This window comes from Oncorhynchus gorbuscha, linkage group LG02 (assembly GCF_021184085.1).
Source record: "Oncorhynchus gorbuscha isolate QuinsamMale2020 ecotype Even-year linkage group LG02, OgorEven_v1.0, whole genome shotgun sequence".
NCBI classification, from domain to species: domain Eukaryota; kingdom Metazoa; phylum Chordata; class Actinopteri; order Salmoniformes; family Salmonidae; genus Oncorhynchus; species Oncorhynchus gorbuscha.
This window is the reverse complement of record NC_060174.1, coordinates 57,204,135-57,231,136: the sequence shown is the minus strand read 5'-3', so window position 1 is coordinate 57,231,136 and position 27,002 is coordinate 57,204,135. Positions and strand designations below refer to the sequence as shown.

Sequence of the window (27,002 nt, the reverse complement as noted above, 5' to 3'; positions counted from 1 at the left end):
ATTGCCAACAAAGGGAATATAACAAAGTATTCAGATAAACTTTTGTTATTGACCAAATGCTTATTTTCCACCATAATTTGCAAATAAATTCATTAAAAATCCTACAATGTGATTTTCTGGAGAAAAAAAAATCTCATTTTGTCTGTCATAGTTGAAGTGTACCTATGATGAAAATTACAGGCCTCTCTCATCTTTTTAAGTGGGAGAATTGCACAATTGGTGGCTGACTAAATACTTTTTTGCCCCACTGTATATACTGTATTTTATACCATCTACTGCACCTTGCCTATGCCACTCAACCATCGCTCATCTATATACTTATATGTACATATTCTCATTCACCCCTTTCGATTTGTGTGTATTAGATAGTTGTTGGGAATTGTTAGATATTACTGCACTGTTGGAACTAGAAGCACCAGCATTTTGCTACACTCGCATTAACATCTGATAACCATGTGTAGTTGACCAATAGAATTGTGTTTTATTTGGTGGAGAGCCAGACGCGATCACCAGGATGGAACCAGGGAGCCTCACTGTGGTGGTGATCCCTTGCTCTTTCTGATGGAGGACGGCATGCTGTCTCACGTGGGCACTGTTCCATACCTCTTCTGCATGCCATAACCACTCGTCCACCGCAGGAACTTCGGTCTGGCTCGGAGTCCACGGAGCCAGGGCTGGCTGATAACCCAGAACACACTGGAAAGGAGTCAGCCCGGTGGAGGAATGTTATAATTAATTCAAATCAAACCAAATCAAATGTATTTATATAGCCCTTCGTACATCAGCTGATATCTCAAAGTGCTGTACAGAAACCCAGCCTAAAACCCCAAACAGCAGGCAGTGCAGGTGACTAGGAAAAACTCCCTAGAAAAGGCCAAAACCTAGGAAGAAACCTAGAGAGGAACCAGGCTATGTGGGGTGGCCAGTCAAATCAAATCAAATCAAATTTATTTATATAGCCCTTCGTACATCAGCTGATATCTCAAAGTGCTGTACAGAAACCCAGCCTAAAACCCCAAACAGCAAACAATGCAGGTGTAAAAGCACGGTGGCTAGGAAAAACTCCCTAGAAAGGCCAAAACCTAGGAAGAAACCTAGAGAGGAACCGGGCTATGTGGGGTGGCCAGTCCTCTTCTGGCTGTGCCGGGTAGAGATTATAACAGAACATGACCAAGATGTTCAAATGTTCATAAATGACCAGCATGGTCAAATAATAATAAGGCAGAACAGTTGAAACTGGAGCAGCAGCACAGTCAGGTGGACTGGGGACAGCAAGGAGCCATCATGTCAGGTAGTCCTGGGGCACGGTCCTAGGGCTCAGGTCCTCCGAGAGAGAGAAAGAAAGAGAGAATTAGAGAGAGCATATGTGGGGTGGCCAGTCCTCTTCTGGCTGTGCCGGGTGGAGATTATAACAGAACGTGGCCAAGATGTTCAAATGTTCATAAATGACCAGCATGGTTGAATAATAGTAAGGCAGAACAGTTGAAACTGGAGCAGGAGCATGGCCAGGTGGACTGGGGACAGCAAGGAGTCCTCATGTCAGGTAGTCCTGGGACATGGTCCTAGGGCCCAGGCCAGTTGAAACTGGAGCAGCAGCATGGCCAGGTGGACTGGGGACAGCAAGGAGTCATCATGTCAGGTAGTCCTGGGGCATGGTTCTAGGGCTCAGGTCCTCCGAGAGAGAGAAAGAAAGAGAGAAGGAGAGAATTAGAGAACGCACACTTAGATTTACACAGGACACCGAATAGGACAGGAGAAGTACTCCAGATAAACAAACTGACCCTAGCCCCCCGACACATAAACTACTGCAGCATAAATACTGGAGGCTGAGACAGGAGGGGTCAGGAGACACTGTGGCCCCATCCGAGGACACCCCGGACAGGGCCAAACAGGAAGGATATAACCCCACCCACTTTGCCAAAGCACAGCCCCCACACCACTAGAGGGAAATCTTCAACCACCAACTTACCATCCTGAGACAAGGCCGAGTATAGCCCACAAAGATCTCCGACACGGTACAACCCAAGGGGGGAACCCAGACAGGCCGACCACAACAGTGAATCAACCCACCCAGGTGACGCATCCCCCCAGGGACGGCACGAGAGAGCCCCAGCAAGCCAGTGACTCAGCCCCGTAACAGGGTTAGAGGCAGAGAATCCCAGTGGAAAAAGGGGAACCGGCCAGGCAGAGACAGCAAGGGCGGTTCGTTGCTCCAGAGCCTTTCCGTTCACCTTCCCACTCCTGGGCCAGACTACACTCAATCATATGACCCACTGAAGAGATGAGTCTTCAGTAAAGACTTAAAGGTTGAGACCGAGTTTGCGTCTCTGACATGGGTAGGCAGACCGTTCCATAAAAATGGAGCTCTATAGGAGAAAGCCCTGCCTCCAGCTGTTTGCTTAGAAATTCTAGGGACAATTAGGAGGCCTGCGTCTTGTGACCGTAGCGTACGTATAGGTATGTACGGCAGGACCAAATCAGAGAGGTAGGTAGGAGCAAGCCCATGTAATGCTTTGTAGGTTAGCAGTAAAACCTTGAAATCAGCCCTTGCTTTGACAGGAAGCCAGTGTAGAGAGGCTAGCACTGGAGTAATATGATCAAATTTTTTGGTTCTAGTCAGGATTCTAGCAGCCGTATTTAGCACTAACTGAAGTTTATTTAGTGCTTTATCCGGGTAGCCGGAAAATAGAGCATTGCAGTAGTCTAACCTAGAAGTGACAAAAGCATGGATTAATTTTTCTGCATCATTTTTGGACAGAAAGTTTCTGATTTTTGCAATGTTACGTAGATGGAAAAAAGCTGTCCTCGAAATGGTCTTGATATGTTCTTCAAAAGAGAGATCAGGGTCCAGAGTAACGCCGAGGTCCTTCACAGTTTTATTTGAGACGACTGTACAACCATTAAGATTAATTGTCAGATTCAACAGAAGATCTCTTTGTTTCTTGGGACCTAGAACAAGCATCTCTGTCCTGGCTGTGCTGGGTGGAGATTATAACAGAACATGGCCAAGATGTTCAAATGTTCATAAATTACTAGCATGGTCAAATAATAATAAGGCAGAACAGTTGAAACTGGAGCAGCAGCACGGCCAGGTGGACTGAGGACAGCAAGGAGTCATCATGTCAGGTAGTCCTGAGGCATGGTCCTAGGGCTCAGGTCCTCCGAGAGAGAGAAAGAGAAAGCGAGAAAGAGAGAATTAGAGAGAGCACACTTAAATTCACACAGGACACCGAATAGGACAGGAGAAGGACTCCAGATATAACAAACTGACCCTAGCCCCCCGACACATAAACTACTGCAGCATAAATACTGGAGGCTGAGACAGGAGGGGTCAGGAGACACTGTGGACCCATCCGAGGACACCCCCGGACAGGGCCAAACAGGAAGGACATAACCGCACCCACTTTGCCAAAGCACAGCCCCCACACCACTAGAGGGATATCTTCAACCACCAACTTACCATCCTGAGTCAAGGCCGAGTATAGCCCACAAAGATCTCCTCCACGGCACAACCCAAGGGGTTAAATTCTGGGCGTATCATTCCAAGCAAGGAACGGGCCCACTCCTACTGCTGGTCCTGGCAGTGAATCATCAGGAACCTCCCCAGCTCCTGGTTAATCCGCTCCATCTGCCCATTAGATTGAGACCGGTACCCGGAGGTGAGGCTGACCGTGACCCCCAGCTTCTCCATGAAAGCACTCCATACATGGGATGTGAATTGAGGGCCATGATTGAAGACGATATTCCCCGGAAGGCCATAGTGCTGGAAGACCTGCTGGAACAGTGCCTTGACGACCTAGAGAGTGGTAGGGTGACCAGAGAGAGGGATGAAACGGCATGATTTTGAGAATCTGTCCATAACCACCAAAATGAGGAGAGGAGGGGAGATCAGTGACAAAATAGAAAGATGAGACCAGGGAAGGTGAAAGACTTTACCTGCTGAAGCGTGCCAAGGAGATTTAAATTGTGTACACACTGAACATGAGTTGACACAGCATCGTCCTGCGCCAAAGTGGGCCACCAGTATTTCTTAGAAAGGTATTGAGTGGTGCTGGTGATACCTGGGTGTCCAATGGTGAGGGATATGTGTGTCGATCTCTGACCCCAATGGGGGCGTAGATGCGCTCTGGAAGGCAGGTGGCAGGAGTGGGTTCCCTCTCCAGAGGCTGTTGAATGTCCATATCTACGTCCCAAAACACGTGGCCATTGATACGGGAGGATTGATTGATGGGCTGGCAGACACTCATAGGGCCCTCCACCGACGTTGAACCACAGAGTGCGGAAAAGCAGGTCCTCCGGCATCCTGGACCCCAGGCGTCAATCCTCCTCTCTGACCAGGAGAGGGTGGGATTATGGAGTTGGATCCACGGAAGGCGAAGGATGACGTTGTGCACAGGTGCGGAGGTGATGAGGAAAGAAAGGCTTTCCTGGTGCTTGGGTCTCACTGTGAGGGTGAGTGAAGCTGTGATGTGCGTAATAGTGTTGGGTCCCAATGGTCGCATGTCCAACGCTTGGACTGGAAATGGAAAGGAGACCTTGTATCAGGTGTTGTGCAGGTAGGAGGCAAGGGCCTGGTCAATAAAATTCCCTGCTGCATGGGAATGTACTAGAGCTGAAGAAACAATAGAGGAGGGACAGCCAGCTAGTGAAATTGATACAAAAAAAGGTTTGCCGCAAAGTGATGGAGTACTCATGCCTAACCCAGGAGACGGATAATCACAGGGCCGTCCCTCTGCTCTCGTGGATTCCGGGTTGAGACGTACCGGACACCGTAGAAGCTGGTTCCCCTCCTGGCCACAATAAGGACATAACCCTAAATGTCTCTGATGGCGTTGCTCAGCCGCGGGGAGGCGTGTGGCCCCTACCTACATGGGTTCAGGCTCTGACTCCGAACGGTCAACGAAGGAGGGAGAGAGGCGATGGGGGTGCCAACGCTCGCGAAGAAGGTTAGTTTGTCGTCTTAGCCCGCCAAATTCGTCTGGACCTCTTCATGCAATCCTCTTCTGAATTGGGTGCAGAGCGCTGGCTCATTCTATGCGCTGCATGCTGCCACTGTCCAAAAGGTGAGCATGTACTGCGCTGTGGTCATCCTGCTGTAGTTAGCATAGGTGCTCCCCCTCCTCTCTGCCCTCCAGTGGATGGTCGAAGACCCCCTGTGAACAGAGCCATGAACCCCTCTTAGGATCCCAGCTCCTCCTTTCTCCCAGATGGCCATAGTCCACTCCAATGTCTGTCCGGTCAGCAGGAAAATAACCGTGGCAACCTTGGACCTCTCCGTGGTGGGGGCTCCCATCTGATGAGTGGAATAGAGGGAAGGGACAAACGGGCATCGCTGACCTGGGCGGACTGTTGGATGGGCTGGGGTGCAGGCTCACTGGGTCGACTTGTCCTCCGCTTGTTTGAGGTGGCGCCCCTAGTGAATTGTCGAGACGTTGAAGAATGTGCAGGACCTCATCCAGTTGTGCCAGCTGGTCATGATGTTGGTAAAGTAGGTGTCCCTGTTCGCTGACCATTTGGGAGATGTCGTCATTAACTGCTGCTTCCATTTGGTGAGGCATTATTCTGTAATGTTGACGCAGGGAGTCAGGAATCAGGTGCAGTTAGTGAGTTTAATATTAACGAACATAGAACGATACAAGACAAACATCCGACAAAAAAACATAATCAATACTGCCTAACCAAAACTGATAACAAAAGAGAGCTATATAAAGGATAAGTAATCAGGGAGTAATGAAGTCCAGGTGGACTTTTTTAACTAAGTATGTGACTTCTGAAAGTAATTGGTTGCACCAGATCTTATTTAGGGGCTTCATAGCAAAGGGGGGGTGAATACATATGCATGCACCACTTTTCAGTTGTTGTTTTTTTTTTGTATTTTGTGAAACAATTTTTTTTTTTTTTCACTTCACAAATTTGGACTATCTTGTGTATGTTCATTACATGGAATCCAAATAAAAATCTTTTTAAATTACAGGTTGTAAATGCAACAAAATCGGAAAAACGCCAAGGGGGATGAATACTTTTGCAAGGCACTGTGTATTTAATAAACGACAATAAAAGGCGATCATAGCTTTCGCCTAGATTCATTTGGTCAGTCTGTCATGGAAAGAGCAGGTGTTCTTTAGCTATTTGGGTCAGGGTTTTATCACTACTTTTCCATCAGAGCAAGGAATGCATATTGCATCTATGCCAATGTATTGTGCTGATATGTAACTCTTCCCCAGCAAGAAAAAAACGAATTGTCGCTCAAACAGAAAGGGGAACTAACAGAGTCACTGAAAACAACCAAAACAAAACAGGTGGGGTTTTAGGAGGGGTTCTAAAAGACACTCACAGGGGTGTCCACTGAAAGTTGACTAGCAACAACAACTGGGACCAGAAAGACACCCACCATTAGCACCCACTAAATTTGACCAAGAAGAGGCAAACAAAACAAAAAAAACACATCAAACTTAAGACAGGAAGCAAACCAAAAAGTGGAGCAAAACAGAAACAGGGAAGATCAGACAAAGGATTGTCTGTCTAGAAATCAATTAGGGAGAGCAAACTAAAAGGTGTTAAACCTCCACATCTCTCAAGACAACAGGAGCCCTGGGACAGCACAGGTAAAACACCTTCCCACTAATGAGATGACAAACGAGCGCCGGTGTAACACATACTGACTAACGAGGTGAAACCAATCTGTGTGCCCCATGTGCTAACGTCCAACCTCTAAATATAAATGGAAAAACTGTAACTGTGACCAATGTTATGTGAACAAGCACTCTGTATATTGTATTTTGTTGTGTTTTTGTTATAGATGCTCAGTGTGAGAGGGCTCCACAATGCTGTATAGACTGATGACAGACATACCTTGTGTACTACTGTTGCTCTCTGAATTAATGTAATGCTCTCTCAATGTATGTTGCTAGTGAGAGAGTTCCAGAACAGTATAGGCAGTGAAACTGACAGACAGCCATATACCTGCTTTAATGCACTCTGTGGCACCGTTGGCCAAAGCTCTGGGGATGTAATATTCCTCGCTCTTCATCGATCCATCTCTCTATCCCCCCTTTCAATCTCCCTGTCTGTTCCAGTCTTAATCCTGATGTCTCCTCCCATACCTCTCCTTATTGGTTTTAATCACCCTCTGTCTCCCTCCCCTCCTTTTCTATCCCCTTATCCCTTTTACATTTCACTGTTTCCATCCCTCCCTCTCAACCTTTCACTTGTTTACCATCTGATCACCTCTCTTTTATTAAACCCCATGCCCTCGGGTGTGTATGAACATTTCTAAAGCATAAATCACAGTCCACAGAATGCTGAGACGGGAGAGTTTGGGATGCACAGCCCGAACGCGCGCCTTCCCAATTTTCCCAACCAACGCGGTTCCGTGTATGCATCCTCTATTCATTGGAATGTGTTGACAGTTTAAGAAATAGGTTGGGCAACGCTGAGAATTCGAAAGTATGAAAGCCAACGGTCCAACATTCTAGAACATTGACGTGCGTAGGCGTACACAATTTGGACTGATTGACACTCATGGTAGAACTTCGATCCCTCAACACAGATACACATGAGAAGGATAGTTTTAAACAAGCTTTATCCTGTGAGTTTCCAATCCTGACAGACTGCGAATGTGTGGATCATCCCAGACCTGCGGTTAAGAGTCGGTATGGATTGTGAGAGTGTTGCATAGTGTTGCTTTGTTTCTTGTCCCTCAGGTTGCAAAAGCCCTGCTCAAGTGTTTGGAGCCTGTTGTTGTTGTTTACTGACTGTTGTGTTTCCCGTCCCAGGTTACAAGGCCCTGTTAAAGTGTCTGTCAGGAAGGTTCTGTAGCAGGGAGCTCATCGGCATCATGGGGCCGTCAGGGGCTGGCAAGTCCACTCTGATGAACATCCTGGCTGGGTACAGGTGAGACGGGTCAGAATGGGCTTGGTCCAGGTGAGAACAGATGGGGGGGAACTGTTACATAGCAGTCCTACACTACTGTACTGAGATAGGAAACCATGGACTTTCTCTGATCTGAGAAAGTGGCCAAGATGCAGGAAGACCATATTGAATAAAACAGTCTCTGATCACTCAGATCAGATGCCAGTGTCACTCATTTACTGTCTGTTTCTATGTTTGTGTAACAGAGAGACGGGGATGAAGGGTCAGATCCTGGTGAACGGGCGGCCGAGGGATTTGCGTAGCTTCAGGAAGATGTCTTGTTACATCATGCAGGACGACATGCTGCTGCCAAACCTCACCACGCGGGAGGCCATGATGGTGAGGTCACCTTGCTTGTTAGACATGTTGATGGTGAGATCACCACAGAGATGATGGTGAGGTCATAGTTAGTTATGCTGCTGCCATACCTCACCACACAGGAGGTCATGATGGTGAGCTCACCCTTCTGTTAGACATGTAGGCCATGATGGTGATGTCACCTCACATATGTAGGCTATGATGATGAGATCACAGTTAAACATGCTGCTGCCATGCCACACCACGCGGGAGGCCATGATGGTGAGTTAACCTTATTAATTCCATGGAGACCATGATGGTGAGGTCACTGTTAGATGAATAGATAATGTTGTTGGATAAGGTGGTTGGCATGGACCTGACCCTTCATTTTCTCATGTTATGTCTCTCTTATATTAGGTGGCTGCCAATCTGAAGATGAAAGAGAGCATGGAAGTGAAAAAGGAATTGGTGAGTTTGACTTAATATACTGTAGTGGGATAATATTTGATATATAATATTATAAATACCTCACATCAAATAAAATGTTGTCACATGCGCCGAATACAACAGCTGTAGACCTTACCGTGAAATGCTTACTTACAAGCCCTTAACCAACAATACAGTTCAAGAAATAGAGTTAAGAAAATATTTACTAAATAAACTAATGTAAAAAATAAAATAAAAAGTAACACAATAAGATAACAATACCGAGGCTATATACAGGGTGTACCGGTACTGAGCCAGTGCGCGGGGGTACAGGTTAGTCGAGGTAATTTAGGTAGGGGTAAAGTAACTATGGATAGATAATCAACAGCAAGTAGCAGCTGTGTAAAAACAAAGGGGGAGGTCAATGTAAATAATCTGGGTGGCCATTCGATTTATTGTTCAGCAGGCTTATGGCTGTTAAAACCTTTCTAGGGCAGCTCGACAACATTCCGCTGAAAAGGAGAAATTATTATTCTTTTTTTTTTAAATATGTACCTTTCACACATTAACAAGTCCAATGCAGCAAATGAAAGATAAACATCTTGTTAATCTACCCATCACGATTTCAAAAATGCTTCACAGCGAAAGCACAACATATGATTATGTTAGGTCATAGCCAAGTCAAAAAAACCCACAGCCATTTTTCCAGCCAAAGATAGGAGTCACAAAAAGCAGAATGTAGATAAAATGCATCACTAACCTTTGATGATCTTCACCAGATGACACTCATAGGACATCATGTTACAGAATACATGTATGTTTTGTTCGATAATGTGCATATTTATATCCAAAAATCTCAGTTTACATTGGCGCGTTACGTACAGTAATGTTTTGATAACAAAACATCCAGTGATTTTGCAGAAATACTCATAATAAACATTGATAAAAGATACAACTGTTATTCACAGAATTAAAGTTAGACTTCTCCTTAATGCAACCTCTGTGTCAGATTTTTAAAAAACTTTATGGAAAAAGCATAATCTAAGAACGGCGCTCAAACGGCGCTCAAAACAGCCAGAGGAATATCCGTCATTTTGGAGTCAACAAAGTTAGAAATAACACCATAAATATTAAATTACCTTTGATGATCAGAAGGCACTCCCAGGAATCCCAGTTCGACAATAAATGACATCATTTATGTCCAAATAGCCACTTGTTGTTAACGCGTTCAGCCCAGTAATCCATCTTCATGAGGCGCAGACAATTCGTCCAGACAAAAACTTGAAAAGTTCCGTTTACAGTCCTTTAGAAACATGTCAAACGATATATGGAATCAATCTTTAGGATGTTTTTAACATCTTTAGGATGTTTTTAACATAAGAGGTAACTCTGTCGGGAGCGTGCGTCATGAGACCAAGGCACTCTGCCAGACCACTAACTCAAAGAGGTCTCATGAGCCCCTCCTTTAAAGTAGAATCCTCATTCAAGTTTCTAAAGACGGTTGACATCTAGTGGAAGCCATAGGAAGTGCAACTTTATCCATATCTCAATGTGTACTCGGTAGGCCAAGCTTTGAAAAACTACAAACCTCAGATGTCCCACTTCCTGGTTGGATTTTTCTCAGGTTTTCTCCTGCCATATGAGTTATCTTATACTCACATACATCATTCAAACAGTTTTTGAAACTTCAGAGTGATTTCTATCCAATACCAACAATAATATGCATATGTTAGCATCTGGAACAGAGTAGGAGGCAGTTCACTCTGGGCATGCTATTCATCCAAAAGTGAAAATGCTGCCCCCTATCCCAAAAAGGTTTTAAAGAGCCTTTTGGACCTAGACTTGATGGTCTGGTGAAATTTAGGTCCTGGATGGCAGGAAACTTGGCCCCAGTGATGTACTGGGGCTTACGCACTACCCTCTGTAGCGCCTTACGGTCGGATACTGAACAGTTGCCATACCAGACGGTGATGCAACCGGTCAGGATGCTCTCGATGGTGCAGCTGTACAACTTTTTGAGGATCTGGGGTACCATGCCAAACCTTTTTACAACTGTCTTGGTGTGTTTGGACCATGATAATTTGTTGGTGATTTCATCATGTGACTCATGATAAGACTGTGCAATTGTCCTATTAAAAGGTGTATCTGACTCCATAAAGATTATTTAACAATATGCAAGAGACAATAGCTGAGTTGCAGTAACAGAAAGGTCAATAAATGTATTTAATTACTTTGTAAAAGGGATGATAACATTATACAAAGCATAAGATTAAGTCACAAAGCATTAACAAGCATTACAAGGCATTATTCTAGACATGATCAGAGAGATAGGGAGAAATAAACAAAGAAACCATGTCTTGTGCCATTGCCGAGAGAGAGAGAAATTCACCACAGATGGTCAGGAACAAATAAGAGAGACAGACAATGAATCTAAAATATTTTATAAGCATCTGAGTTGTTAGGATTCAAAAATGGAGTTATAAAATGGAGTTTGTTGATCAATAGTATTACTGCAAAGTTAAACTCCAAAGATATCAGACCTACAGGATGCAACCTCTGCTTCTCAGAGATGAGACAATAGGGGTTGGAGAGATAACGAGGCACCCTTAACCTGTTAGAGACACCAGTTCCCATTTGGACACGGGCCCCCACCCCCCCAGCTGGAATGTGGCGCAGGGAACGCAGGAAATATTCCTAAAAATATTTAACCTCCACACATTAACAAGTAAAATAGCTCAAATGAAAGATAAACGAGTTGTTTATCTAGCCAGCAAGTCAGATTTCTAAAATGTTTTACAGCGAAAACATAGCACATATTTATGTCAAACCACCACCGCAGACATAGCTCATTAGCATAGCCAAGTAGGAAAAAATATGCAATCAACAAACGCAGGATTAAAAGAAAAATCATTTCACTAACCTTTTGAAATCTTCATCAGATGACAGTAATATAACATGTTACACAGTACATTCATTTTCAATAAATTGCTATATATATCCATAAATCTCTGTTTACAATGATGCATCGTTCAAAAAAATGCTACCCAAATGTCCTGAGAAATGACGATAGCCCCGGCAGATAACGTCAGCTAACAAGGAATACACATCATAAACTTTGACTAAATATGCATGTTTTACATATGTATAGCAAGATACACTTCTTCTAAATGCAATTGCATTGTTACATTTCATTTTAACGTTACATTTTGCATTCACTAGACTATAATATGGAGTCGGCGCTCCCACAGTAGCATCATGACTCCTTTATCTTGGAGTCGACAGAAACCCAAAATTAATACATTAAATATTCCCTTACCTTTGTTGTTCTTCCATCAAACGACCTGGAAGGGATTATACTTACCAAACCAGCATTTAGTTTTCAAGTCTACGTCTTTCGGTTCTCAAAATACCCACATTTCGGTCGAAATTTACACAAAATTGATGTAGTTGCGCACCAAAACGTTGAAATTATATATTATATGTCTAGTTAACTTGTCAAACTAACTTCATAATCAAGCTTTAACATGTTATAAAGGTGTACAGCAATTTTGAGAACAAACAGAAACACAGGCACCGTTCAATCGATCTTGGAAGAAAGAGAGCACTTTACCACTAAGCACAGAAAAGTGACAGCTGTTTTTGATTGACTGGGAGCATACCGCGTGCTCAAACTCTCGCGAGCGGGCGATTCTCACAATGACAAGCCCCATTGAAAGCTGAGATCACGCTGAACACGTGGAGACTGTTCTGGGAGCGGTAACTGTTTGTGGAGGGTGTCTGTGATGACGTGAAAGGTGGCATAAGTTTTCTGATGAGAAGAGATAGTTTGGGAGAATGCATATTTTGAGAGTTCTGCTTTACACAGAGACACAATTTAAACGGTTTTAAAAGCTTTAGAGTGTTTTCTATTCAATAATATTTTTTATTTGCATATATTAGCAACTTTTGACAAAAAAAATTATGTTTACCATGGGCACGCAATTACTCCAGCGGGGGCAGTAGACAGCCCTATCCCTAAGAGGTTTTAAGACAACACAGAGGAAATTCTTGTCTATAGTTGATAAGAAGAGCCACTACGGGGGCTGGGCTGCCCTACATAATGTAGTTAGGTAACACCTTTCCTGCAAGCAAGCTAGAAAGTGTTATTCTTTGAAAGATCAAAACACAGAAATGAAGGTACATCACAGATTAATCCACATAATCCAAATTAACATAAGAGTCTTTATCTGTTTGGATTGGTCAATAGAAAATGCAGATGTATTTTTATCAAATCAGTCAGATTAATATAAAATATATCAAAGATCACTGTATCATAAAATACAGTATTTTAAATTAAAACACTCAAATTCTCCTCCCTTTGTGAGAAAATAGATTCACCTTGAAAATGAGAAAATAAACAATAGAACCATAATTTTCAAATAATCAAGAACAATTATTGAAGTTAAATCAAGACAACTGTCAAGCAACTGGTTTCACAAACAATTTGTGACCGACTGGCTCGATTTGGTCTTATGTAGCAAAATTTGAAATAGTGTTTTCTTTACATTGGATAAAAGTAGAGACTCAGAGCTAGAAAATGTTATATCATACACTACCGTTGAGGAACAATGGGTAAGTCATTCTGCTTTGAAAGTTGATCAACTTGTAACCTCACTTTTGAGAAAATGGCCTTTGAACGTTTTGGTACCGACTGGAGAGCTCTTATTTGTCTACACCCATTCAGCATCACACCCTTTTAAGCTTTAGCCCCACCCATCCATCTCTTTTAAGGGGGCGGCAGGATAGCCTAGTGGTTAGAGCGTTGGACTAGTAACCGGAAGGTTGCAAGTTCAAATCCCCGAGCTGACAAGGTACAAATCTGTCGGTCTGCCCCTGAACAGGCAGTTGACCCACTGTTCCTAGGCTGTCATTGAAAAAATATAATTTATTCTTAACTGACTTGCCTAGTTAACCTCTAGCGACGAGCAATCCCGTATCCGGGAGCGTAATCATAGCCATAACGCATAGCACATTAATTACCATAACGCAATGAAAATCGCAAATGAAATGAAATAAATATATTCAAACACAAGCTTAGCCTTTTGTTAACTGTCATCTCAGATTTTCAAAATATGCGTTACAGCCAACGCTAGACAAGAATTTGTGTAAGTTTAGCATGGCATAATGCTGTGCTGGCAGCAGGCAACATTTTCACAAAAATAAGAAAAGCAACCAAATTAAATCATTTACCTTTGAAGAACTTCAAATGCTTTCACTCAGGAGACTCCCAGTTAGATAGCAAATGTTCCTTTTGTCCAAAAAGAATATTTTTGTAGGCGAAAAACGTCACGTTTGTTCATCCTGCTTGGGTGAGAAATTGACAGAAAAATATTTCAACTATAATGCATTAGCATAACGCAACTTTTTCTATTCATGAAAATCGCAAATGAAATGAAATAAATATATTGAAACACAAGCTTAGCCTTTTGTTAACAACACTGTCATCAGATTTTCAAAATATGCTTTTCAACCAAAGCTACACAATCATTTGTGTAAGAGTATTGATAGCCTAGCATAGCATTAAGCCTAGCATTCAGCAGGCAATAGTTTCACAAAAACAAGAAAAGCATTCAAATAAAATCATTTACCTTTGAAGAACTTCGGATGATTTCAATGACGAGACTCAGTTAGATAGCAAATGTTCATTTTTTCCAAAAAGATTGTCTGTGTTGGCGAAATAGCTCCGTTTTGTTCATCACGTTTGGCTAAGAAAAAGACCGGAAAATGCAGTCACTACAACGCCAAACTTTTTTCCAAATTAGCTCCATAATATCGTCAGAAACATGGCAAACGTTGTTTAGAATCAACCCTCAAGGTGTTTTTCACATATCTATTCGATAATATATCGGTTGTGACAGTTGGTTTCTCAGAAGCGAACGGAAAAATACTGCAGCTGGAGATTACGCAATAATTACAATGGAGGACACCAAGCGACCACCTGGTAGATGTAGTCTCTTTTGGTCAGTCTTCCAATGATATGCCTATAAATATGTCACAATGCTGTCGACACCTTGGGGAAGCGACAGAAAGCCTAAGCTCATTCGTGGCCCATTCACAGCCATATAAGGAGTCATTGGCATGAGGTGGTTTCAAAAAATGCGGCACTTCCTGATTGGATTTTTATCTGGGTTTCGCCTGTAACATCAGTTCTGTAGCACTCACAGACAATATCTTTGCAGTTTTGGAAACGTCAGAGTGTTTTCTTTCCAAAGCTGTCAATTATATGCATAGTCGAGCATCTTTTCGTGACAAAATATCTTGTTTAAAACGGGAACGTTTTTCATCCAAAAATTAAAATAGCGCCCCCTATATCCAAGAAGTTAAATAAAGATAAAAAATACAATTAAGGATTCATATGTGAGGCTTCACTAAAGAAACAAAGATTTTAAGACTAAAGGCTGGTTCATACTACGGGTACCTACGGAGCTGTGAGGGGAACGGCACCTCAGTACCTCCAGGCTCTGATCAGGCCCTACACCCAAACAAGGGCACTGCGTTCATCCACCTCTGGCCTGCTCGCCTCCCTACCACTGAGGAAGTACAGTTCCCGCTCAGCCCAGTCAAAACTGTTCGCTGCTCTGGCCCCCCAATGGTGGAACAAACTCCCTCACGACGCCAGGACAGCGGAGTCAATCACCACCTTCCGGAGACACCTGAAACCCCACCTCTTTAAGGAATACCTAGGATAGGATAAAGTAATCCTTCTCACCCCCCCTCCCCTTAAAAGATTTAGATGCACTATTGTAAAGTGGCTGTTCCACTGGATGTCATAAGGTGAATGCACCAATTTGTAAGTCGCTCTGGATAAGAGCATCTGCTAAATGACTTAAATGTAAATGTAAATGGGTAAATTGAATCTGGAGTGCCTGTGTGAGCTCTGGGCTTTTGTAAATTCAGAGCGTTTCGCTCTCGGGGAGCACACTGAACGCTCTGGCCGAAAAGTAGGGTTGATCCAAGCGATCTGACCTAACAGCAGTCAAGTACCCAAGCTAAATGGCTAACATTGGTTGGCTTGCGAACTACAAATGAGAGGACAGCTCACACTGACCATTTCACTCACCCTAGCAGAGCTGGTTAGGCTGTTATTTTGTTATTCAGAGTGTTGGTGACTGTAACTGTGCTGCTGGCAACAATATAATTAAGCTTTTTTTGCCAATGTTTACAGACACCGGCCAAATTCAACGGGTGTTTAGCCTTCGTAAATTCTTCAGTTATTCTGCACCATGGCTCACTCAGACGAGAATACTCTGAAATCAGAGTAGATAGCCAGAGCAAATTTACCAGCTATGTCTATCAACATTTGACACAGTGACATCATAAACATTCTATTGAAATAGTTACTTGCATAGAGAAGTCTTTTTTTTGTAGTCTGCTTGCTAAACAATGAACCATAATCCCAACTCATAACGTACTACCCTGCATGGATCTGCAGGTAGCTAACCAACCAGATTCAATGTTAGCTAGCTAATGGCTCTGCGATATGTCTCTGCGATATGAATCATATTACTACACATGTTATGCAGGTGAATGAGGACCCAAAAGCGACTTGGCGAAAACAGAGTTTTTAATCCAGTAAAGTTACTTTACAAACAAAAGGCATAATACTACTCGTAATGACGAGAACAGACTGGAGACTTGATCAAGAACTGCAGGTTGCCTCGGGAAGGCACTTGAACGTAGCAGACTCAGACACCTGCTCACCACGCAGCATCTGAGGGAAACACGACACGACAGGGCAATACATAGACACAGCACGGTGAATAATAGACAAGGATCCGACAGGACAGGAACGGAAAACAAGGGAAGAAATAGGGACTCTAATCAGGGGAAAAGATAAGGAACAGGTGTGGGAAGACTAAATGATTGATTAGGGGAATAGGAACAGCTGGGAGCAGGAACGGAACGATAGAGAGAAGAGAGAGCGAGAGAGTGAGAGAGGGAGAGTGTCATGTTTTGTCATTTATTATCTTGTCTTGTCCCTGTGCTTCCCATTCTATTCGTTTCCCTCTGCTGGTCTTATTAGGTTCTTTCCCTCTTTCTATCCCTCTCTCTCCCCTCCCTCTCTCACTCTCTCGCTCTCTCTTCTCTCTATCGTTCCGTTCCTGCTCCCAGCTGTTCCTATTCCCCTAATCAATCATTTAGTCTTCCCACACCTGTTCCCGATCCTTTCCCCTGATTAGAGTCCCTATTTCTTCCTTTGTGTTCCGTTCCTGTCCTGTCGGTTCCTTGTCTAGAATTCACCGTGCTGTGTTTGTGTATCGCCCTGTCGTGTCGTGTTTTCCTCAGATGCTGCGTGGTGAGCAGGTGTCTGAGTCTGTCTGGTTCAAGTGCCTTCCCGAGGCAACCTGCTGTTCACCTGCTGTTCAAGATCGAGTCTCCAGTTTGTCCTCGTCATTTCGAGTGAAAGTTGTGTTTTTTTGTTTGTAATTACTTTACTGGATTAAAGACTCTGTTTTCGCCAAGTCGCTTTTGGGTCCTCTTTCACCTGCATGACAGAGAGGGAGAGAGAGGGATAGAAAGAGGGAAAGAACCTAATAAGACCAGCAGAGGGAAACGAATAGAAGGGGAAGCACAGGGACAAGACATGATAATCAATGACAAAACATGACAGTACCCCCACTCACCGAGCGCCTCCTGGCGCACTCGAGGAGGAATCCTGGCGGCAACGGAGGAAATCATCAATAAGTGAACGGTCCAGCACGTCCCGAGACGGAACCCAACTCCTCTCCTCAGGACCGTAACCCTCCCAATCCACTAAGTATTGGTGACCCCGTCCCGAGAACGCATGTCCATGATCTTACGTACCTTGTAAATAGGTGCGCTCGACAAGGACGGGGGAGGGGGAGGGAAGACGAACGGGGGTGCGAAGAAAGGGCTTGACACAGGAGACATGGAAGACAGGATGGACGCGACGAAGATGTCGCGGAAGAAGCAGTCGCACAGCGACAGGATTGACGACCTGGAAGACACGGAACGGACCAATGAACCGCGGAGTCAACTTACGAGAAGCTGTCGTAAGAGGAAGGTTGCGAGTGGAAAGCCACACTCTCTGGCCGCAACAATACCTTGGACTCTTAATCCTGCGTTTATTGGCGGCTCTCACAGTCTGTGCCCTGTAACGGCAAAGTGCAGACCTCACCCTCCTCCAGGTGCGCTCACAACGTTGGACAAACGCTTGAGCGGAGGAACGCTGGACTCGGCAAGCTGGGATGAGAACAGAGGAGGCTGGTAACCCAGACTACTCTGAAACGGAGATAACCCGGTAGCAGACGAAGGAAGCGAGTTGTGAGCGTATTCTGCCCAGGGGAGCTGTTCTGCCCAAGACGCAGGGTTTCTGAAAGAAAGGCTGCGTAGTATGCGACCAATCGTCTGATTGGCCCTCTCTGCTTGACCGTTAGACTGGGGATGAAACCCGGAAGAGAGACTGACGGACGCACCAATCAAACGACAGAACTCCCTCCAAAACTGTGACGTGAATTGCGGGCCTCTGTCTGAAACGGCGTCTAACGGGAGGCCATGAATTCTGAACACATTCTCGATGATGATTTGTGCCGTCTCCTTAGCGGAAGGAAGTTTAGCGAGGGAATGAAATGTGCCGCCTTAGAGAACCTATCGACAACCGTAAGAATCACAGTCTTCCCCGCAGACAAAGGCAGACCGGTAATGAAGTCTAGGGCGATGTGAGACCATGGTCGAGAAGGAATGGGAGCGGTCTGAGACGACCGGCAGGAGGAGAGTTACCCGACTTAGTCTGCGCGCAGTCCGAACAAGCAGCCACGAAACGGCGCGTGTCACGCTCCTGAGTCGGCCACCAAAGCGCTGGCGAATAGACGCAAGAGTGCCTCGAACACCGGGATGACCAGCTAACTTGGCAGAGTGAGCCCACTGAAGAACAGCCAGACGAGTGGAAACAGGAACGAAAAGGAGGTTACTAGGACAAGCGCGGCGACGCAGTGTGCGTGAGTGCTTGCTTAACCTGTCTTTCAATTCCCCAGACTGTCAACCCGACAACACGCCCATAAGGAAGAATCCCCTCGGGATCAGTAGAAGCCACAGAAGAACTAAACAGACGGGATAAGGCATCAGGCTTGGTGTTTTTGCTACCCGGACGGTAAGAAATCACAAACTCGAAACGAGCGAAAAACAACGCCCAACGAGCTTGACGGGCATTAAGTCGTTTGGCAGAACGGATGTACTCAAGGTTCTTATGGTCTGTCCAAACGACAAAAGGAACGGTCGCCCCCTCCAACCACTGTCGCCATTCGCCTAGGGCTAAGCGGATGGCGAGCAGTTCACGGTTACCCACATCATAGTTGCGCTCAGATGGCGACAGGCGATGAGAAAAATAAGCGCAAGGATGAACCTTATCGTCAGACTGGAAGCGCTGGGATAGAATGGCTCCCACGCCTACCTCTGAAGCGTCAACCTCGACAATGAATTGTCTAGTGACGTCAGGAGTAACGAGGATAGGAGCGGACGTAAAACGTTCTTTTAGAAGATCAAAAGCTCCCTGGGCGGAACCGGACCACTTAAAACACGTCTTGACAGAAGTAAGAGCTGTGAGAGGGGCAGCAACTTGACCGAAATTACGAATGAAACGCCGATAGAAATTAGCGAAACCTAAAAAGCGCTGCAACTCGACACGTGACCTTGGAACGGGCCAATCACTGACAGCTTGGACCTTAGCGGAATCCATCTGAATGCCTTCAGCGGAAATAACGGAACCGAGAAAAGTAACGGAGGAGACATGAAAAGAGCACTTCTCAGCCTTTACGTAGAGACAATTCTCTAAAAGGCGCTGTAGAACACGTCGAACGTGCTGAACATGAATCTCGAGTGACGGTGAAAAAATCAGGATATCGTCAAGATAGACAAAAACAAAGATGTTCAGCATGTCTCTCAGAACATCATTAACTAATGCCTGAAAAACAGCTGGCGCATTGGCGAGACCAAACGGCAGAACCCGGTACTCAAAATGCCCTAACGGAGTGTTAAACGCCGTTTTCCACTCGTCCCCCTCTCTGATGCGCACGAGATGGTAAGCGTTACGAAGGTCCAACTTAGTAAAGCACCTGGCTCCCTGCAGAATCTCGAAGGCTGATGACATAAGGGAAGCGGATAACGATTCTTAACCGTTATGTCATTCAGCCCTCGATAATCCACGCAGGGGCGCAGAGTACCGTCCTTCTTCTTAACAAAAAGAACCCCGCCCCGGCCGGAGAGGAAGAAGGCACTATGGTACCGGCGTCAAGAGACACAGATAAATAATCCTCGAGAGCCTTACGTTCGGGAGCCGACAGAGAGTATAGTCTACCCCGAGGAGGAGTGGACCCCGGAAGGAGATCAATACTACAATCGTACGACCGGTGAGGAGGAAGGGAGTTGGCTCGGGACCGACTGAAGACCGTGCGCAGATCATGATATTCCTCCGGCACTCCTGTCAAATCGCCAGGTTCCTCCTGAGAAGTGGGGACAGAAGAAATGGGAGGGATGGCAGACATTAAACACTTCACATGACAAGAAACGTTCCAGGATAGGATAGAATTACTAGACCAATTAATAGAAGGATTATGACATACTAGCCAGGGATGACCCAAAACAACAGGTGTAAAAGGTGAACGAAAAATCAAAAAAGAAATAGTCTCACTGTGGTTACCAGATACTGTGAGAGTTAAAGGTAGTGTCTCAAATCTGATACTGGGAAGATGACTACCATCTAAGGCAAACATGGGCGTAGGCTTGTCTAACTGTCTGAAAGGAATGTCATGTTTCCGAGCCCATGCTTCGTCCATGAAACAACCCTCAGCCCCAGAGTCAATCAAGGCACTGCATGTAGCACCCGAACCGGTCCAGCGTAGATGGACCGACATAGTAGTACAGGATCTAGATGAAGAGACCTGAGTAGTAGCGCTCACCAGTAGCCCTCCGCTTACTGATGAGCTCTGGCCTTTACTGGACATGAATTGACAAAATGTCCATCAAATCCGCAATAGAGGCACAGGCGGTTGGTGATCCTCCGTTCCCTCTCCTTGGTCGAGATGCGAATACCTCCCAGCTGCATGGGCTCAGTCTCTGAGCCAGAGGAGGGAGATGGTTGCGATGCGGAGCAGGAAACACCGTTGACGCGAGCTCTCTTCCACGAGCTTGGTGACGAAGATCTACCCGTCGTTCTATGCGGATGGCGAGAGCAATCAAAGAGTCCACACTGGAAGGAACCTCCCGAGAGAGAATCTCATCTTTGACCACTGCGTGGAGTCCCTCCAGAAAACGAGCGAGCAGCGCCGGCTCGTTCCAGTCACTAGAGGCAGCAAGAGTGCGAAACTCTATAGAGTAATCCGTTATGGATCGATCACCTTGGCATAGGGAAGCCAGGGCCCTAGAAGCCTCCCTACCAAAAACTGAACGGTCAAAAACCCGAATCATCTCCTCTTTAAAGTTCTGGTAATTGTTAGAACAATCAGCCCTTGCCTCCCAGATAGCTGTGCCCCACTCTCGAGCCCGGCCAGTAAGGAGTGAAATGACGTAAGCAACCCGAGCTCTCTCGCTAGAGTATGTGTTGGGTTGGAGAGAGAACACAATATCACACTGGGTGAGAAAGGAGCGGCACTCCGTGGGCTGCCCGGAGTAGCAAGGTGGGTTATTAACCCTAGGTTCCGGAGGCTCGGCAGGCAAGGAAGTAACAGGTGGCACGAGACGAAGACTCTGGAACTGTCCAGAGAGGTCGGAAACCTGAGCGGCCAGGTTCTCCACGGCATGGCGAGCAGCAGACAATTCCTGCTCGTGTCTGCCGAGCATGGCTCCTTGGATCTCGACGGCAGTGTTACGAGCATCTGTAGTCGCTGGGTCCATTCCTTGGTCGGATCCTTCTGTTATGCAGGTGAATGAGGACCCAAAAGCGACTTGGCGAAAACAGAGTTTTTAATCCAGTAAAGTTACTTTACAAACAAAAGGCATAATACTACTCGTAATGACGAGAACAGACTGGAGACTTGATCAAGAACTGCAGGTTGCCTCGGGAAGGCACTTGAACGTAGCAGACTCAGACACCTGCTCACCACGCAGCATCTGAGGGAAACACGACACGACAGGGCAATACATAGACACAGCACGGTGAATAATAGACAAGGATCCGACAGGACAGGAACGGAAAACAAGGGAAGAAATAGGGACTCTAATCAGGGGAAAAGATAAGGAACAGGTGTGGGAAGACTAAATGATTGATTAGGGGAATAGGAACAGCTGGGAGCAGGAACGGAACGATAGAGAGAAGAGAGAGCGAGAGAGTGAGAGAGGGAGGGGGAGAGAGAGGGATAGAAAGAGGGAAAGAACCTAATAAGACCAGCAGAGGGAAACGAATAGAAGGGGAAGCACAGGGACAAGACATGATAATCAATGACAAAACATGACAACACAGATCAAACATGTAAAGTTAGCTAGCCAGCCAGCTAACGTACGCTTGCTAGCTAACAGTACACATTAGCTTGAAATGAAAATGAATTTCTGACAAAATTAGAAATGGGTAATATCTAAAAATGCTATCTGAAAATAGCTAGCTAGACTCTCTTTACCTGTTTACATGTATGGACACTTCTCCCTCTCTGTCACGGATTCCATGGTTGCCCTTAGTTTGAAGATGTAATCTGGAGCCTTCTATGTGTTCTCTTTTCGACTCTGTCTGCATATTTGCAATCAAACGGCAGAATTTTCTCCGTCTCCTTAGCTATCATGCTCTAATTCCACTGACTTCAAAACTCAGTTCTCCAGAAAGTGGAGAGCAACACTTATGCAGTTCTACTATATGATATATATATTTTTAAAGCAGTGTTACAAAGGATTACCTACACGTACTGACCAGCTCATATAATACACAGAAGCGTGCTACATGGCAGACTCATCTGGGGGCATTTCCAGCCCACTCATTATCTCAGCCAATCATGGCTAGCAGGAAGGTTGCTGAATTTTGCCATGGCTAAACCAACTAGGCTCGTAATTTAACTGATTTATTCGTATTTACAGATGTTATATAAGTTAGTTTTTAAGGCACATGAAAGTTCACATGTTCCAAAAGGCATTTCTGCCAAAAAAAAACATTTACGTTCAAATGGTGCTCCTGTGAAGTAGTGACACGTGCCTAGTTTCACATTTAGAGTCACATTTGAAAATTAAATGTGTTAACATCTCAGTTTATAGCACCCAACATTAGCATACCAATGGTGAAATTTCTAAGGCCATTTTGTGAGAAACAAAGCAATGACTTTTCATCGCACACACACATAACGCATAGGAAAACAAACTAAAACAAACTATTCTTTGGGTCTTAACAGTAGCCATTACATTTTGTCTATCACTCTGTATACATCAAATAAAGCAGATTCACAAAAGTAACCTTTATATCCATCTCAAATGGATATAGAAATGATTGAGTTGCAAAGGAAGATATTATTAACACATCATCGTCAAATAATCAGCATCCAACATTTTACGAGAAAGCTCCAAATCTAACCTATGCTGAAAGTAGAATCTAGATGGTCTACCAAACCCCAAATCCCAACATTTCTGCATCGTATTACTACTTCTGTGACAAGAGTTACAAAACCTAACACAGCATTGGGCCAGTAACCGAAATGATGCTGGAACGAGTCCCCGAGCTGATAAGGTAAAAATATGTTCTGTCCCTGAGCAAGGCAGTTAACCCACTGTTCCCCGGGCATCGAAGACGTGGATGTTGATTAAGGCAGCCCCCCGCACTTCTCTGATTCAGAGGGGTTGGGTTAAATGCAGAAGACACATTTCAGTTGAATACATTGTTGGACAACTGACTAGGTATCTCCCTTTCCCTAGTTGGTACTACTCTGAGGGCCGGCAGGCTGTCTAAAATGTGCAGGAGGATTTCCTCTGCCTACGTTCCAACAGCACCTGACCATACGCCCTTCCCTTTTACAGAAATCACAATAAAACTTTGTGGGCTGTTTAGGATTAACCTCTGTACCTGTCCCAGTTACTGCAGTGGAAGATATTTAAGTAGCTTGGTCCCCTCACACACCAGAGAGCAGCATGGATGCACACACCACACCCGTAGGTTGGACTGTATCCGAAACAGGCAAATCACTTAGGTGCCTATTGTGCTCTGTTATAATGAATCTCTCTGTATGTCAAGTAGAAATTACATGCCTGGAGTTCTGATTGCAAGTGCTCTATTTTGAGCTCTTATGTCCTCTGGGACTTCACAGTGGTATCATAGTTTGCTGTTTTCCCAAGTAAAAATTCAACAAGCTCTAGAATTAACATCTTAGATTTGTTCTTATTTATGCCAATATATTTCATGTTTTTCATGGTTCGGGCTAGGCCCCTGGGTTCCAGGGAAGGGAAATCTTAACACTACAGCATACACTTACATTTTAGACGATTCTGTGCTTCCAACTTTGTGGTAACAGTTTGGGGAAGGCCCTTTCCTGTTTCAGCAGGACAATGCCCCTGTGCACAAAGCGAGGTCCATAAAGAAATAGTTTCTCGAGATCGTTGTGGAAGAACTTGACAGGCCTGCACAGACGCCAACCTCATCGAACAACTTTGGGATGAATTGGAACGCCGACTGCGAGCCAGGCCTAATCGCACAACAATGCCCGACCTTATGAATGCTCTTGTGGCTGAATAGAAGCAAGTCCCAGCAGCAATGTTCCAACATCTAGTGGAAAGCCTTTCCAGAAGAGTGGAGGCTTATATCAGCCCATGATTTTGGAATGAGAAGTTTGATGAGCAGGTGTCCACACACATGTCACCATTTACTGTAGTGGGGTAATATTGTGTGTGTTTTTAATTACTTTGGAAAAGGAATTATAACATTATTCTAGGCATGATCAGAGAGTGAGGGAGAAATAATGCCATGGCCCGTAGCTCATGGAAGAGACATAGAGAGAGAGAGAATGTGTGTGTCACCACAGTTGGTCTGGAACAAATAAGAGAGACAGACAATGAATGAGTTGTTGACCAATACTATTACTTAAACTCCAATCAGATATCAGACCTACAGGATGCAACTCCTGCTTCTCAGAGGTGAGACAATGGGTTGATAAGAAGAGTCACTTTGGGGGCCGGGCTGCTCTACAATACTGTATATACTGTACATATAACATCCCAGGTTTACAGGGCAACACCATATCAACTAGAAAGACATTGCCTGGAAATCATAACGTTCAAATGTTTATAGTAGTGTATGTTTATGTGTCTCTCTGTGTCTGGCCACCAGGTAGACGAGATCCTGACGGCCCTGGGACTGCAGGAGTGTGCCCAGACCCGCACCATCTCTCTGTCTGGTGGGCAGTGCAAGAGACTGGCCATTGCCCAAGAGCTGGTCAACAATCCCCCTGTCATGTTCTTTGATGAGCCTACCAGGTAGGTACACACCTGGTATACTGACACACCTGGTACACACAGACACAGAGGAAATACTGCCTAACAATGATGTTGGGTGGGAATCTGCTTTGTTGCTGTGCTGCGTAAAAGGAATAGTCACCAAGCACAAGCTAACGTTTGTCATCTCTCTCTCTCAGTGGTCTGGACAGCGCATCCTGTTTCCAGGTGGTCTCTCTCATGAAGTCCTTGGCTCAGGGAGGGAGGACAATCATCTGCACCATCCACCAGCCCAGCGCCAAGCTCTTTGAGATGTTTGATAAGGTAACTAAATTCAAGCTTTTATGCCATTTAACAGTATGTATGGTATTGTACAGTATCTAGGACTGACTGTCATTAGCCTAATCATTATTTTAACTGTCGTAATGAAAGTGAGGTCTATACTGTTGGTTATGATGTCCGTAGCCTGCTGGTTTTCTGTTCTACCTGATAATTAATTGCACACACCTGGTGTCCCAGGTCTAAATCAGTCTCTGATTAGAGGGGAACAATGAAAAAAAAATGCAGTGGAGCTGGCTTCAAGGTCTAGAGTTGAGTTTGAAGGCTCTAGACCATATTTCGAGCTCAGTTGTTATGTCAAAGCATTAGCATGCATAATACATATAATATAGTTCCTGTAGGTTCATGCTCTACAACATCCGCAGAGTACGACCCTGCCTCACACAGGAAGCGGCGCAGGTCCTAATCCAGGCACTTGTCATCTCCCGTCTGGATTACTGCAACTCGCTGTTGGCTGGGCTCCCTGCCTGTGCCATTAAACCCCTACAACTCATCCAGAACGCCACAGCCCGACTAGTGTTCAACCTTCCCAAGTTCTCTCACGTCACCCCGCTCCTCCGCTCTCTCCACTGGCTTCCAGTTGAAGCTCGCATCCGCTACAAGACCATGGTGCTTGCCTACGGAGCTGTGAGGGGAACGGCACCTCAGTACCTCCAGGCTCTGATCAGGCCCTACACCCAAATAAGGGCACTGCGTTCATCCACCTCTGGCCTGCTCGCTCCCTACCACTGAGGAAGTACAGTTCCCGCTCAGCTCAGTCAAAACTGTTCGCTGCTCTGGCTCCCCAATGGTGGAACAAACTCCCTCATGACTCAATCACCACCTTCCGGAGACACCTGAAACCCCACCTCTTTAAGGAATACCTAGGATAGGATAAAGTAATCCTTCAAAATATTTAGATCTATTGTAAAGTGGTTGTTCCACTGGATGTCATAAGGTGAATGCACCAATTTGTAAGTCGCTCTGGATAAGAGCGTCTGCTAAATGACTTAAATGTAATGTAAATGTAAATGTAATACATAAAGGCATTAGCCATGTATAATTCAGAGACTGATATTACATCAGGCAAAGATATGTAAATAATACTGTGAATGTCTCTGTGTTTGCTTCTTTAGCTTTACATCCTCAGTCAGGGCCAGTGTATATACCATGGCACTGTCCCTTACCTCATCCCTTACCTGAAGAACCTGGGCCTTCACTGTCCTACCTACCACAACCCTGCAGACTTCAGTAAGTCAGCATAAGATCCTGTGTGTGTGTGTGCGTGCGTGCGTGCGTGCATCCTTGCGTGCGTGCATGAGTGTGACAATGCAAATATTTTTCAAGGTCCTTTTTAGTGGATCAAGGTTCTTCTTCTTAGTTCACTAACTCTGTCCTTTGTTCTTTGTTTTTCCCTCTGTGTCCCCTGTCTCTAGTTATTGAGGTGGCCTCTGGGGAGTATGGGGACCTGAACTCGGTGCTATTTGAGGCTGTGCAGGGAGGACTCTGCTCAGAAGAGGGCAAGAAGAACTCCAGCGACAAGAGTGACCCAGCCTCATCTGGCCACTCTAACAGTCACAGTGTGAGTGTGGCACAACTGACCGATATGAATCACTCACCATCACAGTCCCACACTGGCCTGCAGCACACAGTCATGCAGC

At 45.1% G+C, this 27,002-nt stretch overlaps 1 protein-coding gene across 2 annotated transcripts in view; it reads left to right on the top strand.

The window, feature by feature from the left end:
* abcg4a (ATP-binding cassette, sub-family G (WHITE), member 4a) overlaps positions 1–27,002 on the top strand; it is a 51,992-nt gene that overhangs the window by 18,904 nt on the left and 6,086 nt on the right. For both annotated transcript variants that reach the window (XM_046314080.1, XM_046314071.1), the window contains 7 exons: positions 7,776–7,893; positions 8,118–8,250; positions 8,626–8,676; positions 24,920–25,065; positions 25,224–25,347; positions 26,478–26,592; positions 26,778–26,923. In XM_046314080.1, coding sequence (XP_046170036.1) covers positions 7,838–7,893; positions 8,118–8,250; positions 8,626–8,676; positions 24,920–25,065; positions 25,224–25,347; positions 26,478–26,592; positions 26,778–26,923 — 771 coding nt within the window. In that variant the 5' untranslated portion in view covers positions 7,776–7,837. The remainder of the gene's footprint in view (positions 1–7,775; positions 7,894–8,117; positions 8,251–8,625; positions 8,677–24,919; positions 25,066–25,223; positions 25,348–26,477; positions 26,593–26,777; positions 26,924–27,002) is intronic.